The following is an 18,285-nucleotide window of genomic DNA, read 5'->3' as shown; positions in this document are numbered from 1 at the left end:
TGGTCTGGGAGCTTCTGCGCGTACATCCACTGTGTACCCCAGGCTCTCAGAGGAGTGTGTATCTCTCTAGTGACTGTCCATACGTATTTCATGACCATCTTTGTAAGGGCTGCTAACATTGACCAGTTCGGCATGAAATCCCTAGCGTCTAGAATAGTGTGGGACAAACAACAACCATTGATTGAACGAACGCATGAGTCACCCAAGCATGCCTCCGAGCCCTTCCCCTCAAGTCCACCAAAGGAAAAGAAGCTGTGGCTAAAAGTTTGCATGGCATTTATTCTCTTGCAGGGGAAGGCAATGAGAAGTTAGCTGAGAGACACTGGAGGGTCGGCTCTGGATCTGGGAAGGCAGAAGCAGGTGGTGGTTGTGGGACACTCTGTGCTTCTCCCCAGGGTGGCGTCAGAGACCCCAGAGGCTCAGAGACCTGGAGTGGAGACAAGAGCAGAGAAGTGGGCAGGGGTGTGTGTTGTCCGGGGGATATGGGGACTAGAGCCACCTGTCCCTACTGAGCACACCTGGAGTCACATCCTGGAACCCAGTCAGGGGTTGTGTGGGTTGTGGGGCTTTAGAGATGAAAACCGCAGACTCTAATCGCAGGAAATGGTGGGAACCTCAAAGTATGAGGTGACCCCCGATCTGCCGGCATCAAGTCCCACAGCCTCAGTCAGGGCTACACGAGCTGCCAGAGCCAATCAGGGGCCCTTCCCGGCCCATGCGCTGCAGCCGTGGCCTGATCTGCGGGCACAGCTGAGCTGCCCTGGAGGGAGGGACTGAGAGCCCTCCCTGCCAGCGGGGTTCCTGAGCTCAGCTCTCAGGTGCCTAGTGTCCTGGGCAAAGATGTGACCTGTGTCTCTGATGCCCAGGGATCCCATACTAGGCCGGGGGATGGGAGTTCAATCAGGGCTCTGATGTCTTTGAATATCCCAGTCTGAGGTCTCTTGCTTGGTCTTAATCTCCTCACACGTAATCATTTCATTGAATCCTTGTTGAAAATCAGAAATAAGGATTCCTATCCCCTTCACAGGGAAGGAAATTCAAGCTCATAGAAGTTAAGCTACCTGACAAAGGTCACATAGGTGAGGAGAGATGGGGGCCAATGTCACCCCAGAATTGCCTCGTATAAAAAGCCCAAGCTTTTTTTTTTTTTTTTAATGTTTATTTATTTGAGAGAGAAAGAGAGCAAGGGGAGGGGCATAGAAGAGAGAGACAAAGAGAGAATCCCAAGCAGGCTCTGCACAGCACAGAGACCGACGTAGGTTTCGATCCCACAAACCGTGAGATCATGATCTGAACTAAAACCAAGAGTCGGACACTTAACTGACTGAGTCACCCAGGTGCCCCAAAAGCCCAACTAGCATTTCTCTGACATTTCTAGCTACAGCCCTCCTATCCAACTTCTCCACACTTTCCTATGTTGGAAATAGGGGTTCTATGTCACCGCAAGGAAACTTGGAGGAACATGTATGAGCTGCTTATGAAGTTCTATGACAGATGTATTTTTATGCTTTTAAAACGTCACACATGCTTGAAAAGGTGATGGGGGCCCTCGAGGAATGAGTCCCTGTTGTCACCTCTGCACTCACCTACCTGATGGCAGCATATTCTGAGTGTCACACAGATTTCCCTGGGAGTTTTGCCACGAAGGATGCCTGGGAGATGAGACGAACGAATCTGGTCACGATTCTCATGCAGAAACCTCTCAGCAACATCACCTCCATGCACACCAGGGATACAGCCCTTTTCATGGTTTCCTGTGGCAGCAGTGGTGACAGAGCAGGACACGGGAAAGAGGTGAGCTCTGCCCAGGGCAGCCCCCATGCAGGCCCCACAGCTCTAGGCCCTGGGCATCTCTGCCCCTGGGCATGCTGGGAGTGAGGAGCTGGTGCCAGGTGGCCACGGAAGCAGAGGCTGAAGAGACAGGGTTCTGTCAGGTAAGCTTCCTGGGTCCCAGCCTGACGGGGCTCGTGCACAGGGCTGTGTGACGAAGGTTAGGAGGGGAAAGATCTCAGAGCCTTGGCAAATTCGATTTAGAACTATCTTCTCCCACCATCCAGTGGAGAAGGATAAAGCTGAGGTCCCAGGGCTGAGGGTGGGCCCTGCAGGGAGAGGGAGCTGAGAAGGATCAGGGAACAAAGCAAAGGGAGGCAGGGAGGGGGAAGCAGGGCTTCTCGGTAGTAACACATCCCCTGGTCCAGCACTTGCTCAGGGCCAGGCATGGAGCTAAGCTCGTCCCACCCCCTCAGCTCCTTTAAAGGCTGAGGCAACTTATGTGATCCATGCCAAGCACAATCCCATTGCATTGAGGCTCAGAAAGCATTAAGGACTTGGCCCAGCCATGCAGCTAGGAAGGGGCAGATCTCAGATTGATCAGTCTTGGACCCAGCCTCACAAAGCTCTGCCATGTACACACGTGGTGGGGCTGCAGGGGAAGGATTCCTAACCTTCTGTGGCAGCAAGTCTCCTTTGACAATGGGATGGAAACAGGAACACTCTTGCACCTGCTTACCAGCTCTCAGAGCTACACAATTTCTGGGGATTCTCTGGAGGAATCTCCACACTGAAGTGGGGGTGGGAGGGGTGGGGGGGACGAAGGATCCCAAGCTGAGAAGCTCTGGCCCAACCAGGATTCAGCCCCTCCCCCGTCCCCTGACCCCACCCACCCACAGTGCTGACCAGCCTGCAGGGGGCTCCACAAACCACAAGTCCTCACCTGACTCGCCTCCTCTCCCACCATTTTCTTCAGCAGAGACATTATCTTCCAAGAGGGCCAACAGTTGTAAATCAGCCCTTCAGTTTTGTTCAGCAGGTCCCTCTGTGAAGAAAGGAAGCCCCCAAGGTGGTTTCTCAAACACCCGAAGAGCCCTTGGCAGGTGGCTTTGGTGCCTCCTAGGCTGGCAGATCATCTAGGATCTTTCTGTGCTTTTGGGCCTGAAGCAGGCTGGCTGGCCCCTGCCCACCTTCCTGCTAGTCTTGGTGGGGCTGAGACACCCCAGAACCTTCCCCACACCCGCAGCACCTCACCCAGCCAACACGTGCACCTCTTCTGTTCTCTGGCCAGTCCCCAGACCACCCTCTGGGTAGAGCCCAGCCAGACCGAGCTCGGTAGACCCCCGCCCAGGCACCACCCTGCACAAAACCAGCATCTTCAGCCCTCAGCCCTGCCTCCCCTCCTCCCAAAAGGATGGGCAGCCCTGCCTGCTGCTCCCAGGACAGAGAGGATGAGGAGGGCCTGTGGTAGGTGAACAGGGAGCCAGCAGTGAACCTGGGGGGTCTCCTGGGCCAGCATCCGGAAGAACTTCTCATCCTGACACCTGTCAGCCATGTCCAGGTCATGGTCCTCAGGGGTCAGACCACAAAAGGTCAGCCCTGGGGAAGAAACAGCATCAACATCAATATCCCTCCATAAGTGGAAGGAGACAGAACGGTCAGATGTCCTGGCTGGTGGGGAGCCCAGGAGGTGGCCAGAGCACAGGACAGGAGCAGGGATCTGTGAGGGATCCAGGGGGCCTGTCCTCACACTCCGCCCTGGAGCTGCTCTGACCCAGTCTCTGTGCAACAGACATGCTCTCAATTCTTTCTGGAAACATTAGGAGAAGATTATACCACCTCCACCACCACCATCCTTTCTGTCTTCCTGTATCCCTCTCTGTCCCCCTCCTCTCTCTCTCTCTCTCTCTCTCTCTCTCACACACACACACACACACACACAGACACACACACGGATTTGGAGCTGCTCTAAGAGAACACTACCCTCATCTCCTTTCAGAGGTCGTTCTTTCTCTCTTCCTTCCCCCAGGAGTTCAAATCTGGTGGCCCAGCCCAACCCAGTCTCCAGACTGTCCCTACTCTCTGCTAAGAAGAAGCTGCCAGGGTGTGCATGGGGGAATGTCCTTACCCGGGGTGGCCAGGAGCACTGAGGCAAGGAGAAGGAGGGCCCAGGAGGTCATGGTGGGTCAGCTGCTGAGGCACCCTCCACACCCCCTTTATGTGGCTGGCCGCTTCACAATCTGACCTTGCCGGGTCCTGCTCCTCTTGTAGGGCACCTCCCCGTGTCACTGGCTTTACCACAAACACAGACACCAGTTTGTGGAGAAGTGGGGGGAGGAGTGCTTCCTCAGAAACTCCACGCTGTCTTCCACCTCTCCCGCCACACACACACACACACACACACACACACACACACACTGCTAGAGCTTTCCCAGTGAGTGGGGGGTGCTGGAGGGCAGCAGCTGCCAAATGCCCCCCACCCCCTGCCCTCAGATGAGGTAATGGACAGAGCAATCCCTGCACCTGAGGGTTCAGGTAGGGCCTTGTCCCCGGAGCTTCCCACCCCTCCCCCTTCCCTCCTTTCCTCTCCCTGGTGTCCCTCCACCAGCCACCTCCTGTATCCCTGCTCTCCCCCAACCATTTCAGCCAATGGAGCACCACCAGATTACTCCAGATTTAGACACAGGTCCCTCAGCGTAGATGCAGACAGCTCCTCCCAGCCCTGCTCTCGGGCTTGGATATCCCTGGGCATGGGCACCACAGACACCCTGGGTCCCCAGCCCCTCACCAGCCTCCTGGCCACCATCACGGAGGCAGGCTTTTCCCTCAGAGCCAGGTTCAGCCCAGCCGTCCCTCACCTGGTCCATAGGGAGAGACAACAGCCCGTGCAAAGGAAGTCAGCCCCGGACAGGGATCTAGTCCCAGCGCCCCGGGTCTGACCCCTCATCTGTGCCATGAAGGTCACTGGCCTCATCTGCAATGAAAATACAGGCTGTGCAGGTCACATCCACTATCAGATAGAAAATAAGTCATTGTTTAGTGTAAGTGTGTCCCAAAGATTGCATGGAATACACTCACACTGAAATGTGTTTGCTGTTTACCTGACACTCACATTAAACTGGGCATCCCACCTTTTGTCTGGCAACCTTCCCCCACCTCCTTCGCGGCTCAGAGGAGGAAACTGGGTGCGGAGAACAGGGGCCCTGACCTCAGCCACGAGGCCGGCTGGGGTCCTGCTTGGACTAGAACCTTCCCGCACCTCCAGCTGCTGAGATGGTAGAGGCGCACAGCCAGGACATGCTGGCAAGGCCCCCTCAGCACCTCCCAGCCCCCCGTCCCCCTTCAGTATCTGCTGGGACCACTCCAGGCCTTCCACCTGCCCGGGAATCCCATCATGGGCTAGTGTCGAGCCTCAGCCTGGCCTTTTTCTCTGAAATACTCTACTTCCTGAGCCCGTTCAGAGCCCTGCTCTCCGCTCAGCTTCTGCCTAGAAGGAAAGAGGGTGGAGTCCAGGCAAGCAGGCCTCCGACAAGCTGGGGGCACCTTGAGCTACGTACTCCACCTCCTGGAGCCTCAGTTCCCTTACCTGTGAAATGGGTGTAGTGTCACCTGTTCACAGGGCCCCAGTGACATGTGTGTGTGGGTGAGGAAGCTTTACAGCCTGCGATGTGCCAGGTAGGCTGGGTCAGCATACCCCAACGTGGCTTCTGTGAGGCCTCCTCCCATGGGAAGTGAGCAGATGTTGTCGAGGGGAGTAGAGGGGTTCCTGCTCTCAAGAGTAAATGCTGGTCTAGGAAGGGGCAACAGGCTCCCTCTAAGGGAACTTCTCAGCACTTCAGCATGGTAGTATGTGTTACCCTCTTATTAGAATCAGAAATAAAAGAAGGGACATTTTGACTGACCTTACAGAGAGGATAATGTTTATACTATGAACAATTATGTTACTCTATAGGACACCTTATACTAAAATGGACACATTTCTATAAACTACTGAAACAAACTGAAAACAATGGAAAGTGTGAATAGTCCTATAATAAATTAGGAAAGAGGTTGAACTCATAGTTCAAAAACTACCCACAAAGAAAATCCCTGGCCAGATATCTTCACAAATGAATTCTAACATTAGAAGAAGAATTAATACTCCCCCATTGAAAATTTTCCAAAGAATAAAATATGATGCCTGGATGCCAAAACCAGAAAAAGAAAATGAAGAAAAACACCTGGCAGAACAATATTGCCTATGAATAAGGATGCATTAATCCTCTACAGAATTTTAGCAAACAGAATCCAGTAAGACATAAAAAATCTGTACTATGACCAACAAATTAGATTTTATCTGGGATACAAGGGGATTTAACATCAATTCCTATAATTCACCATATCAATACAAAAACAAACAAACAACAACACCCCAGGGGCACCTGGGTGGCTCAGTTGGTTTAGCGCCAACTTCGGCTCAGGTCATGATCTCACGGTTCATGGGTTCAATCCCCATGTTGGACTCTGCACTGAGAGCTCAGAGACGGGAGCCTGCTTCAGATTCTGTGTCTCCCTCTCTCTCTCTCTGCCCCTCCCCTGCTTATGCACACATTCTCTCTCTCTCTCTCTCTCTCTCTCTCAAAATAAATAAATAAAACATTTTAAAAAATACAACAAACAAGAAAAACCATATGATCCTTTCAATGAATACAGAAACATCATTTGACAAAATTCAATATCCCTTCACATGAAAATACACTAGTGGAATAGATGATATTTTCTGCAACATGGTACATGACATCTATAAAATTCCCCCAGCTGACATCATACTTCATGATGAAAGCCTAAATACTTTTTCCCCCAAAGACCAGGAAGAAAACAAGGATGTCTGCTCTTGGAACATCTATTCAATATTGCACTGACGATGTTTCCCAGGAAAATTAAGTTAGAAAATATGAAAAAAAATCCATTCCGATTAGAAAGGACGATTTACAGCTATTTCTATTAGCAGACAATATCACCCTGTACTTAGAAAATACTAAGGAATTCAACAAGAATGACAAAGAATCAAAACAGAATGTGTAGATGCCACAGATCTCCATTTTCAAAGTGATTCAGACTGTCCAACACTAGCTTTTGCTGGATTAAAATTAATCTGTGGTAGGAACTAGGCCTCTAACTGTATTTTATGTGAGTAAAGATGATCAATCTTAGTTGGAGACTGTTTTTGTGTAATTATTGTAAAATCTCTGTAAAAGCATACTAACAGGCTTCACTTAAAAAGCATCATAACCTTGGGGACCCTGGGTGGCTCAGCTGGTTTAGCATCTGACTCTTAGTTTTGGCTCAGGTCACGATCTCACCATTGGTGGGATTGAGCCCCATGTCCAGCTCTGTGCTGACAGCTAAGAACCTGCTTGGGATTCTCTCCTCTGCATGTGCTCACTTGCTCTCTCTCTCTCTCTCTCTCTCTCTCTCAAAATAAATACATAAAATATCTTTAAAACTCTTTAAAAATCTTTAAAAAAAAAAAAAAGCATCATAGGGGCACCTGGGTGCCTCAGTTGGTTAAGCATCTGACTTTGGCCCAGGTGATGATCTCACGGTTTGTGAGTTCGAGCCCCACACTGGGCTCTGTACTGACAGCTCAGAGCCTATAGCCTGCTTCTGATTAAGTGTCTCCCTCTCTCTCTGCCCCTCACTCACTCATGCTCTGTCTCTCTCTCTCAAAAATAAATAACCATTTTAAAAAAGTATAACCTTTATACTCATATGGAAACCTAATATGTGGACCACTTTTGAGAAAATGCTGTCCTGCTAACCATCTTCTGCAAGACCATATGAAGAAAGTGCTCATAAAAGGAGTTTAAGGGGCACCTGGATAGCTCAGTCGGTTAGGCATCTGACTTCAGCTCAGGTCATGATCTCACCGCTCATGAGTTCGAGCCCCATGTCGGGCTCTGTGTTGACAGCTCAGAGCCTGGAGCCTGCTTCTGATTCTATGTCTCCCTTTCTCTCTGTCTGCCCTCTGCTCACACTCTCTCTCTCTTTCAAAAATAAATAAATGTTAAAAAAAATTTTTTTTAAATAGAAATTTAAGCATCTTCAAAAAATGGTGCTGGGAAAACTGAATAGACCCATGGAGAAGAATGAAGGTAGAATCTTACTTTCCACCGTATACAAAAGTCATGAGAAATGAATTAAAGATCTACGTTGAAGCCCACAAGTAAAAAACCCCTAAAAGAAAACATAAAAGATGCATGACTTTGGATTTGGCAATGATTTCTTAGATATGACACCAAGAAACGCAACAAGAGCAAAATAAATAGTGTTTTGTCAACTTAAGTATTTTATGCATCAAATGGCACAATTGACTAGGTGCAAAGGCAGTTTATGGAATGGGAGAAAATATTTGCAAATCATTCTCAAATAATGGGCTAATAGCCCGAATATACAAAAAACTGTTAAAACTCAACAACAAACATCAAATCACTCAATTTAAAAGTGTGGAAACGACTTTGAGTAGACACCCTCCCCACGAGACACACCAATGGCTAATAAGCATACAAAAAATGCTCAACATCAATAATCCTTAAGGAAACGCAAGTTGACACCACAATGAGATAGCTGTTCAAATTGCTGTTATCAAAAAATAGAAAATTACAGGGGCGCCTGGGTGGCGCAGTCGGTTAAGCATCCGACTTCAGCCAGGTCATGATCTCGCGGTCCGTGAGTTCGAGCCCCGCGTCGGGCTCTGGGCTGATGGCTCAGAGCCTGGAGCCTGTTTCCGATTCTGTGTCTCCCTCTCTCTCTGCCCCTCCCCCGTTCATGCTCTGTCTCTCTCTGTCCCAAAAATAAATAAACGTTGGAAAAAAAAAAATTTAAAAAAAAAAAAAATAGAAAATTACAAATGTTGGTGAAGATGTGGAGAAAGCATGCACTGTTGTAAAATTGTAAAACCGCTGTGCAAAGCAATAGGGTGGTTCCTCAAAAAATTAAAAGTAACACTACCATACGAGTCAGAAATCCCACGTGTGGTATTTAATGAAAGAATTGAAAGCAGGATCAGGAAGAGATCTATGCATTCCCATGTTCACAGCAGCACTATTCACAATACCCAAGAGGTGAGAGGAGCCAGGTGTCCATGGACAGGTGAACGGATAGACAAAATGCGATACACACACACACACACACACACACATATTATTCAACCTTAAAAAGAAAAAATCATGTCAAATGCCATAACATGGATGAACATTGAGGACACTAGGATAAGTGAAAAGGCGAGTCACAAAAAGACACATACTACATGATTCCATTTCTACAAGGTGTCGAGAGTCGTCAAATTCATAGAATAAAAGTAGAATGGTGGTTTCCAGGCTAGGGCAGAGGGAGGGAAAAGGAGAGTTGTGGCTTAATAGTAAGTATGGACTTTCAATGTTGTGATATGAAAAAGTCCCAGATGTCTGTGTCACAAGAGTGTGAATATACACAACACTGCTGCGTGTACATTTAAAAATTGAGAAGATGGTAAATTCTGTTATGAGTTTCTTACAGCAATGAAAAAATAGCGTTCCTGATAGAAGCAGGTGGTTCGCGTTGCACACAAGTGCTTCGCCTTGAGATAACCACCAACCTCCCTGTGCATTAGAACTTCCTCCTGCATCCTTCCCACCTCATCACACAGGAGGCCACAGGACAGGCTCTCAGGCAATGCCAGTTAATAAAATGAATAATTGTTGCTTCTTCTACAAACAGAGGGGAGTTAGGGTGCTAGGTAAATTTAATGTGCTATTACTAGTCGTTTGTAGATTGGCAGGTGCTTGAGGTAAGTGTCTTTATTTTGTTTCTTTCCTATTCTGACACCAGGGTGTGACACACAGTAGGAACTTGTCCCAAGCTCTGAGAGAAGCCACTGGAAAGTGAGGAGATGTGGTTGTGGTTTGGAAAGAGCGTGGGGCTGCCCTGTCCAGAAGGGATGGGGGAGCCAAGGCAGAAGGAAGTCTGAAGACCACCCAGAGACAGATGCACAGTCTGGCCAGGGCAAAGGGGTCTGCACCAGGATGGGGCAATTCCAACTTCCCAGGAGGGAATCATTTGCTCCAGCTAGGGTCAGGGGTCGACGTGGCCTGGAGGGAGGGATGTCACATGACACAAGCTTGCTGTCCTGGGCTGTTGGGTGGGTGACAGGGGAAATGGTAGAGAACTGAGAAGGGCCTGGGGGTGAGCAGGTATCCCCAGGGGAATCTGGATTATGAAGCCAGTACACTCACGCTCCCTCCTGACAGGTTACAGGAGCTGGCTTGGCCTCTGTCCTTCACTAGCTTTTATCCGTAAGGGTGAGGCCACCTTCCCAAAGCTCCCACATTTGGAAGTCTGTGCTGACGCTCCATGTGCCCTGGACCCCTCCGCTCCCACCTCAAGACGTTCCCTGCCTGTTCCCTCAGTTCTGTCCTGCACCATGGGCCTCTCCCCTCACCCAGGGTCATTCTCATCCCCATGTAAACACCTTAAAGGCAGACCCCACCTCTAATTTCGCATGGCCTCCAGCTCTGCCCCACTTCTCTCCAACTCTTGACATGAACCCCATCATAAACCTGTCCATGCCTGCTGACACCATACCCTTCACTCCCCCTCCACATGGGTGTGATCTCCGCCTAGCACTGAAACCCTCTAAGGTCAGCACGGACCAAAGCCCCCAAAAGCCAGTGGCCAGCCCTCCATCCTCTACTGTCTTGATTCCCATCAGCACTGGACGTGGTCAGCCATTCCTCGTTCCTGGGCTGTTCTGTTCTCTTGGCTCCTTGGCCCCTTGTCTGGTGTTCCTCCTATCTTGCTGGCTCCTCCCTCCCGATCTCCTTGAGGGCTCCTCCTCCCCCCACCCCCCCCCACAACCAGGCCTCCACGTGTTGACTACTCCTTCTGTCCTCAGACAGGAATGTTATCCTTCTGCACCTTCTCCCTGTCCATCACATCCAGTTCAAGGACTTCAAATGTGGCCTTGGCCCAGACACCCTCCCCTCTTACACCTCCACCTGCATATGGAATAGACACACTTCTTCGGGTCAAAGCAGAGCTCTTCCTTATCCTCTCCAGATCCACCTGTCCAAATGTCTTTCCCAACAGCAAATGTCTCCGCCATCCACACGTTTGCTAAGGTCAAATTCCTACAAGTCATTTCTTTTCTTTTAAAATCGTGTCCAATGTAGAGAAAAGCTGTAACTCTACAACAGAGAGCTCCTTTTCATCTTAACCAGATTCCCCCACTGGTAACGTTTCACTACAGGTATGCGGTGTGTGTCTCATCATAGTCTGCCTGTACGTGCATATTACCATTTCTTCTAAACCATTTGCAGCAGATTGCCTTCATGATGCCCCCATGACCCCCTTAATTCTTCAGGGTGCATTGCCTTACAAGAAGGACGCCGTCCTACAGAAGCTAGCACGACCATCAACACCAGGACACTAACATTGACACAACAGTATCATCGCAGACTGCAAGGAATCTCCTAGATTACCCAACCATGTCCTTTACAGGTCTAGGTCCACAGCGGGGTCATCTGTCTACAATTACCTCAAGTATCTGCTTAGTCTCCTTTGATCTGGCACACTTTCTCCATCTTTCCTTCTCTTTCATGACCTTGGCATTTTTGTAGAGTACGGGCCCGCTACTTGGAGGAAGTCAGTTTGGGTTTGTCTGAAGTTTCCTTAGGATTTGTGCATTTTGGGCAGGAGGAGCAGAAAATGTTCATCACCTGTCGCTAGGATTCTCCATGGTTTAGTTAATTAATCATGCGAATTAGTAATTAGTACCAACAGAAGTATTTGTGGAAACATAGACTGCAATTATGTCTACATTTATCATTTGGCCTTCTGCAGTAATGTAACACTTTCCCTTTCCCCTCATTTGTTAATTTATTGTTTCTATCTACCTGAATTCATGGACTCTTCTTTACACAAGGGGTGAATCTACTGTTGTCCTTTTTCATTTGAATATTCCAATGGCCCCAGATCTCACCATTGAGAGTTTCTTTCAATAGCTTTTTTGATTGAACCCTGATGTATACACCATTGTTCTTTGTGATGGCCAACATCCACTTCCCTCTCCCAATAACATTATCTTCCCAGATTTTCGTGTCCATTCTCATCCAAGTGATTGGGTGTGAAAAACCCTGACTCAGCCCCTGGGGGTGCCCTGACTTGGCTCATTCTAAGCTGTGTAGCTCATGCTCTTGGAACAGAGTGATGGGTTGCAAATGAGCACCTGGCCCATTCACGCCAATGAGAACAGAGATGTTCTTATGGGGCTTCTTGAAAAGAAGCTTGCATTGTCTTCCAACGAAGGTACTGCAAAGAAGCTGCCAATGAACTCTCCCTTTTGATGACATACTGTAAAATGTAAAGCTGGGACCAATGTGGCCATGGCTGTTGCCCAGAAGAAAGGTAGCCTGAGATCAATCTCACTATACACAGGTGTGAAGACATGAGAGAATTGCAGAGAAAGAGGACTGGAGCTATTGTGGCACCACTCATTTCTGGATCATTCTGTGCCTGAAACTGCCTATGGACTGCTTAATAATTTGAACGAATAAACTACCTTTTTTATTTAAACCAGAAAGAGCTTAGGGGTGCCTGGATGTCTCAATCGGTTGAGCAACTGACTTCAGCCCAGGTCATGATCTCACAGTTCATGACTTCAAGCCCTGCGTCAGACTCAGTGCTGACAGCTCAGAGCCTAGGAGTCTGCTTCAGATTCTCTGTCTCCCTCTCTCTCTGCCCCTCCCCCAATCACGCTTTGTCTCTCTCTCTCTCTCTCTCAAAAATAAGTAAACACTAAAAAACAAAAAACAAAAAACAAAAACAGAAACAGCTTGTATGTCTGTCATGAGTTCGAGCCCCGCAACAGTCTCTGTGCTGACAGTGAGGAGTCTGCTTGGGATTCTATCTCTCTCCCTCTCTCTGTTCCATCACCCCACATGCATGCTTGCTCTCTCTCTTGGAATAAACAAATAAACTTAAAAAAAATGAACTTTCATTGCTTCCAATCAAAAAAATCCTAGATAATACACTTCCCCCAAAACAGCAAAAGAAGGCTCCCTGCAGAGAGAAGCAAAGAGTGGGTTTCTGTTCCTTATGACCAAGAACACTCTTATCTACAACCTGCTACTCTTCTTCATGGTCTGAGAGCTTCTGGGGGTACATCCACTGTGCACCCCAGGCTCTCAGAGGAGTGTGTGTCTCTCTAGTGACTGTTCATAAGTATTTCATGAACATATGTGTAAGAGCTGCTAAGGTTGACTTGTTCACCACTAAATCCCTAGCCTCTGGAACAGAGTATGGGACAAACAATAACCATTGATTGAACGAACGCATGAGTCACCCAAGCATGCCTCCGAGCCCCTCCCCTCAAGTCCACCAAAAGAAAAGAAGCTGTGGCTAAAAGTTTGCATGGCATTTATTCTCTTGCAGGGGAAGGCAATGAGAAGTTAGCTGAGAGACGCTGGAGGGTCGGCTCTGGATCTGGGAAGGCAGAAGCAGGTGGTGGTTGTGGGAGACTCTGTGCTTCTCCCCAGGGTGGGGTCAGAGACCCCAGAGGCTCAGAGACCTGGAGTGGAGACAAGAGCAGGGAAGTGGGCAGGGGTGTGTGTTCCGGGGGATCTGGGGACTAGAATCACCTGTCCCTACTGAGCACACCTGGAGTCACATCCTGGAACCCAGTCAGGGGGTTGTGTGGGTTGTGGGGCTTTAGAGATGAAAACCGCAGACTCTAATCGCAGGAAATGGTGGGGACCTCAAAGTATGAGGTGACCCCCGATCTGCCGGCATCAAGTCCCACAGCCTCAGTCAGGGCTACACGAGCTGCCAGAGCCAATCAGGGGCCCTTCCCGGCCCATGCGCTGCAGCCGTGGCCTGATCTGCGGGCACAGCTGAGCAGCCCTGGAGGGAGAGACTGAGAGCCCTCCCTGCCAGCGGGGTTCCTGAGCTCAGCTCTCAGGTGCCTAGTGTCCTGGGCAAAGATGTGACCTGTGTCTCTGATGCCCAGGGATCCCATACTAGGCCGGGGGATGGGAGTTCAATCAGGGCTCTGATGTCTTTGAATATCCCAGTCTGAGGCCACTTGCTTGGTCTTAATCTCCTTACACATAATCATTTCATTCAATCCTTGTTGAAAATCAGAAATATGGATTCCTATCCCTTCACAAGGAAGGAAACTCAAGCTCACAGAGGTTAAGGTATGCTCAAGTAGCTCAACTACACAGCTGACCAGAAATGGAGATCTGATGTCACCCCAGGATTGCCTGGGCTAAAACACCAAGCTCTTGGGTGCCTGGCTGTCTCAGTCAGTGGAGCAAGTGACTCAGCATCTGGGGTTATGAGTTCAAGCCTAGTTTGGTAGAGAAAGTATTTAAAAAACAAATAAAAAATTAAAGCCCAAACTCTTTTTTTTTTATTTTTTTTTTTAAATTTATTTATTTTTGAGACAGAGAGAGACAGAGCATGAATGGGGGAGGGTCACAGAGAGAGGGAGACACAGAATCTGAAACAGGGTCCAGGCTCTGAGCTGTCAGCACAGAGCCCGACGCGGGGCTTGAACCCACGGACCGTGAGATCATGACCTGAGCCGAAGTCGGACGCTTAACCGACTGAGCCACCCAGGCGCCCCTCTTTTTTTTTTTTAAATACCTGTTCTTTTTTTTTTTTTTTTTTAACGTTTATTTATTTTTGAGACATAGAGAGACAGAGCATGAACAAGGGAGGGACAGAGAGAGAGAGGGAGACACAGAATCTGAAACAGGCTCCAGGTTTGGAGCTGTCAGCACAGAGCCCGACACGGGGCTTGAACTCACAAACCGCGAGATCATGACCTGAGCCGAAGTCGGACACCCAACCGACTGAGCCACCCCGGCACCCCATCTTTTTTTTTTTTTAAGTAGACTTCGCATCCAATGCGGAGCCCAATGCAGAACTTGAACTCATGACCCTGAGGTCAAGACCTGAGCAGAGATCAAGAGCCAGATGTTCAACCAAGTGAGTCACCCAGGTGCCCAAAGCCCAACCTCTTAATGAGTATTTCTCAACCATTTCCAACTACAGCCCACCTACCCATAGTCTCCAGACTTTCCACACAGTGGGGGGAAGTAACGTGTCACCACATGGAAGCTTGGAGGGACATATATGAGCTGCTTATGAAGCTCCCTCTGACAGATGTATTTCCGTGTTTTTAAACAATGTTGCACATAGTTGGGAACGAGATCTGAGCCCTCCAAAAAGGGGTCACTGCAGTCACCTCTACACTCACCTACTTGACACTTACACAGCCTCAATGTCACACAGATATCCTGGTGGGGTGGAGCATTCAGGATACTCTGGATGATGTCATTTACATATTTGTTGATGGTTTCTTTGCAGACATTTTCCACCAAAGGAAATTGAGAGCACACCAGTTGCGCAGCCTTTTCAATGGTCATCTGCAGCAGCAACAGCACCATAACCAGATAGAGGAATCAGGTGAGCTCTGCTGGGGTCAGCCCCCCTGCAGACCCCAGCAGCTCTAGGCCCTGGGCACCCTGACCAAGGGCATGCTGGGAGGAGGGCCTGGTGCCAGGCGGCCACGGAGCAGAGGCTAGAGAGGCAGGGATCAGACCTCATGCCCAGGCACCAAGGCCCTGGCCCAAGCATGGCCAGGAGGGGCTCTTGAGAGAAGGACAGTTGACCCTGTAGTGTCCCAGTCCCCTGTACATCATTATCCTGCCCCCTGCCTTCAGTGTGAACAGCGCCCACAGCTCCTAGACCCACAGGAAGGGTTCTGCCTGCCAAGCTTCCTGGGTCCCAGCCTGACAGGGCTCGTGCACAGGGCTGTGTGACGAAGGTTAGGAAGCACTTGGAGTCTTGGCACATTCCACTTGGACGTATCTTCTCCCACCATCCAGTGGAGAAGGATAAAGCTGAGTTCCCAGGGCTGAGGGTGGGCCCTGCAGCGCCAGGGAGCTGAGCAGGATCAGGGAACAAAGCAGAGGGAGGGAGGGAGGGAGGGAAGGAGGGAGGGAGGGGAAGCAGGGCTTCTTGGTAGTAACACATCCCTTGTTCAGCAGGTGCTCAGGGCCAGGCATGGAGCTAAGCTCATCCACCCCTCAGCTCCTTTAAAGGGCTTCGATAACTTACAAGGGGCGATTATGATCCATCCCACTAAACACAAAAGAAAACTGAGGCTCAGAAAGCATTAAGGACTTGGCCAAGCCAGGCAGTTAGGAAGTGATAGCTCTGGGGCTGATTAGTCCTGACCCAGGCCCCCACTGGACCCAGACTCACAAAACTCTGCCATGGACACATGTGGAGGGGCCAAAGGGGAAAGATTCCTACCTTTTATGGGGTCAGGTTTCCTTTGACAATAGGATGGAAAACATACACACTCTTCCTCCTACTTTCATTCTCCCACAGCTTCCCAACTTCAGGAGATTCTCTGAAGTCCCTCCCCAGATAAAGGAAGGAACCATGGATCCCTGCTGAGAAAGTCCAGCCCAACCAGGGTTCAGCCCCTCCTCAGGGTCTTGTCTGGAACCCCTACCATGGCCTTGACCAGCTGGCAGATGGCTCCTTAAACCACAGGAAATCACCTGAATCCGCTGCAGTCCCACGCAATTCTTCAGCCAACTAAGTATCATACGACAGGTATCACAGGGGTTTAAAGTCAGGTTATGCTGTCAGAAAATGAAGACCCCCCCAAAATGGTCTGTCAGACACCCCAAGAGCACTTGGTAGTGTCCTTGGTGTCTCCTAGGCTGGCAGAATCATCTAGGATCTTTCTGCTCTTTAGGGCCTGAAGCAGGCTGGCTGGCCCCTGCCCACCTTCCTGCTAGTCTTGGTGGGGCTGAGACACCCCAGAACCTTCCCCACACCCGCAGCACCTCACCCAGCCAGCACGTGCACCTCTTCTGTTCTCTGGTCAGTCCCCAGACCACCCTCTGGGTAGAGCCCAGCCAGACCGAGCTCGGTAGACCCCCGCCCAGGCACCACCCTGCACAAAACCAGCATCTTCAGCCCTCAGCCCTGCCTTCCCTCCTCCCAAAAGGATGGGCAGCCCTGCCTGCTGCTCCCAGGACAGAGAGGATGAGGAGGGCCAGTGGTAGGTGAACAGGGAGCCAGCAGTGAACCTGGGGGGTCTCCTGGGCCAGCATCTGGAAGAACGGCTCATCCTGACACCTGTCAGCCGTGTCCAGGTCATGGTCCTCAGGGGTCAGACCACAAAAGGTCAGCCCTGGGGAAGAAACAGCATCAACATCCCTCCACAAGTGGAAGGAGACAGAACGGTCAGATGTCCTGGCTGGTGGGGAGCCCAGGAGGTGGCCAGAGCACAGGACAGGAGCAGGGATCTGTGAGGGGTGCAGGGTGCCTGTCTTCACACTCCATCCTGGAGCTGCTCTGACCCAGTCTCTGTGCAACAGACATGCTCTCAATTCTTTCTGGAAACATTAGGAGAAGATTATACCACCTCCACCACCACCATCCATGCAACTCCTTTCTGTCTTCCTGTATCCCTCTCTGTCCCCCTCCTCTATCTCTCTCTCTCTCTCTCTCTCTCTCTATCCCTCTCTGTCCCCCTCCTCTCTCTCTCTCTCTCTCTCTCTCTCTCTCACACACACACACATGGATTTGGAGCTGCTCTAAGAGAACACTACCCTCATCTCCTTTCAGAGGTCGTTCTTTCTCTCTTCCTTCCCTCAGGAGTTCAAATCTGGTGGCCCAGCCCAACCCAGTCTCCAGACTGTCCCTACTCTCTGCTAAGAAGAAGCTGCCAGGGTGTGCATGGGGGAATGTCCTTACCCGGGGTGGCCAGGAGCACTGAGGCAAGGAGCAGGAGGGCCCAGGAGGTCATGGTGGGTCAGCTGCTGAGGCACCCTCCACACCCCCTTTATGTGGCTGGCCGCTTCACAATCTGACCTTGCCGGGTCCTGCTCCTCTTGTAGGGCACCTCCCCGTGTCACTGGCTTTACCACAAACACAGACCAGTTTGTGGAGAAGTGGGGGGAGGAGTGCTTCCTCAGAGACTCCACACTATCTTCCACCTCCCCTCACACACACACACACACACACACACACACACACACACACACTGCTAGAGCTTTCCCAGTGAGTGGGGGGTGCTGGAGGGCAGCAGCTGCCATGATGCACCCCCCACCCTGCCCCAGGATGAGCTAATGGACAGAGCAGTCTCTGCACCTGAGGGCTCAGGTAGGCCCTTGGCCCTGGAGCTTCCCACCCCTCCCCCTTCCCTCCCCTCCTCTCCCAGGGGTCTATGCTGGTGTCCCTCCACCAGCCACCTCCTGTATCCCTGCTCTCCCCCAACCATTTCAGCCAATGGAGCACCACCAGACCCCACCACATTTAGAGACAGGTCCCTCAGCGTAGATGCAGACAGCTCCTCCCAGCCCTGCTCTCGGGCTTGGTGATCCCCGGGCATGGGCACCACAGACACCCTGGGTCCCCAGCCCCTCACCAGCCTCCTGGCCACCATCACGGAGGCAGGCTTTTCCCTCA

At 50.5% G+C, this 18,285-nt stretch overlaps 1 protein-coding gene across 5 annotated transcripts; it reads right to left on the bottom strand.

Annotated features, from left to right (window-relative positions):
- Positions 1–259: 259 nt before the first annotated feature.
- On the bottom strand, positions 260–17,691 carry LOC123581063 (antimicrobial peptide NK-lysin-like). Of its 5 annotated transcripts, none has more exons than XM_045446725.1 (5): positions 17,572–17,665; positions 3,266–3,369; positions 2,714–2,815; positions 1,587–1,754; positions 260–427 (listed from the first exon to the last, which is right to left on the bottom strand). In XM_045446725.1, exons 1-4 carry the CDS (start codon positions 17,621–17,623, stop codon positions 1,614–1,616), a joined length of 399 nt encoding a protein of 132 aa, XP_045302681.1. In that variant the 5' UTR covers positions 17,624–17,665; the 3' UTR covers positions 260–427; positions 1,587–1,613. The 5 variants fall into 5 exon arrangements, 4 of the variants coding, with proteins under 4 accessions (XP_045302681.1, XP_045302679.1, XP_045302680.1 ...); XM_045446723.1 differs by having other exon boundaries at positions 1,591–1,754; XM_045446724.1 differs by lacking the exon at positions 17,572–17,665 and adding an exon at positions 3,899–3,975 and having other exon boundaries at positions 1,591–1,754.
- Positions 17,692–18,285: the final 594 nt, after the last annotated feature.

This window comes from Leopardus geoffroyi, chromosome A3, assembly GCF_018350155.1.
Source record: "Leopardus geoffroyi isolate Oge1 chromosome A3, O.geoffroyi_Oge1_pat1.0, whole genome shotgun sequence".
Classification (NCBI taxonomy): domain Eukaryota; kingdom Metazoa; phylum Chordata; class Mammalia; order Carnivora; family Felidae; genus Leopardus; species Leopardus geoffroyi.
This window is presented reverse-complemented; position numbering and strand designations above follow the sequence as displayed.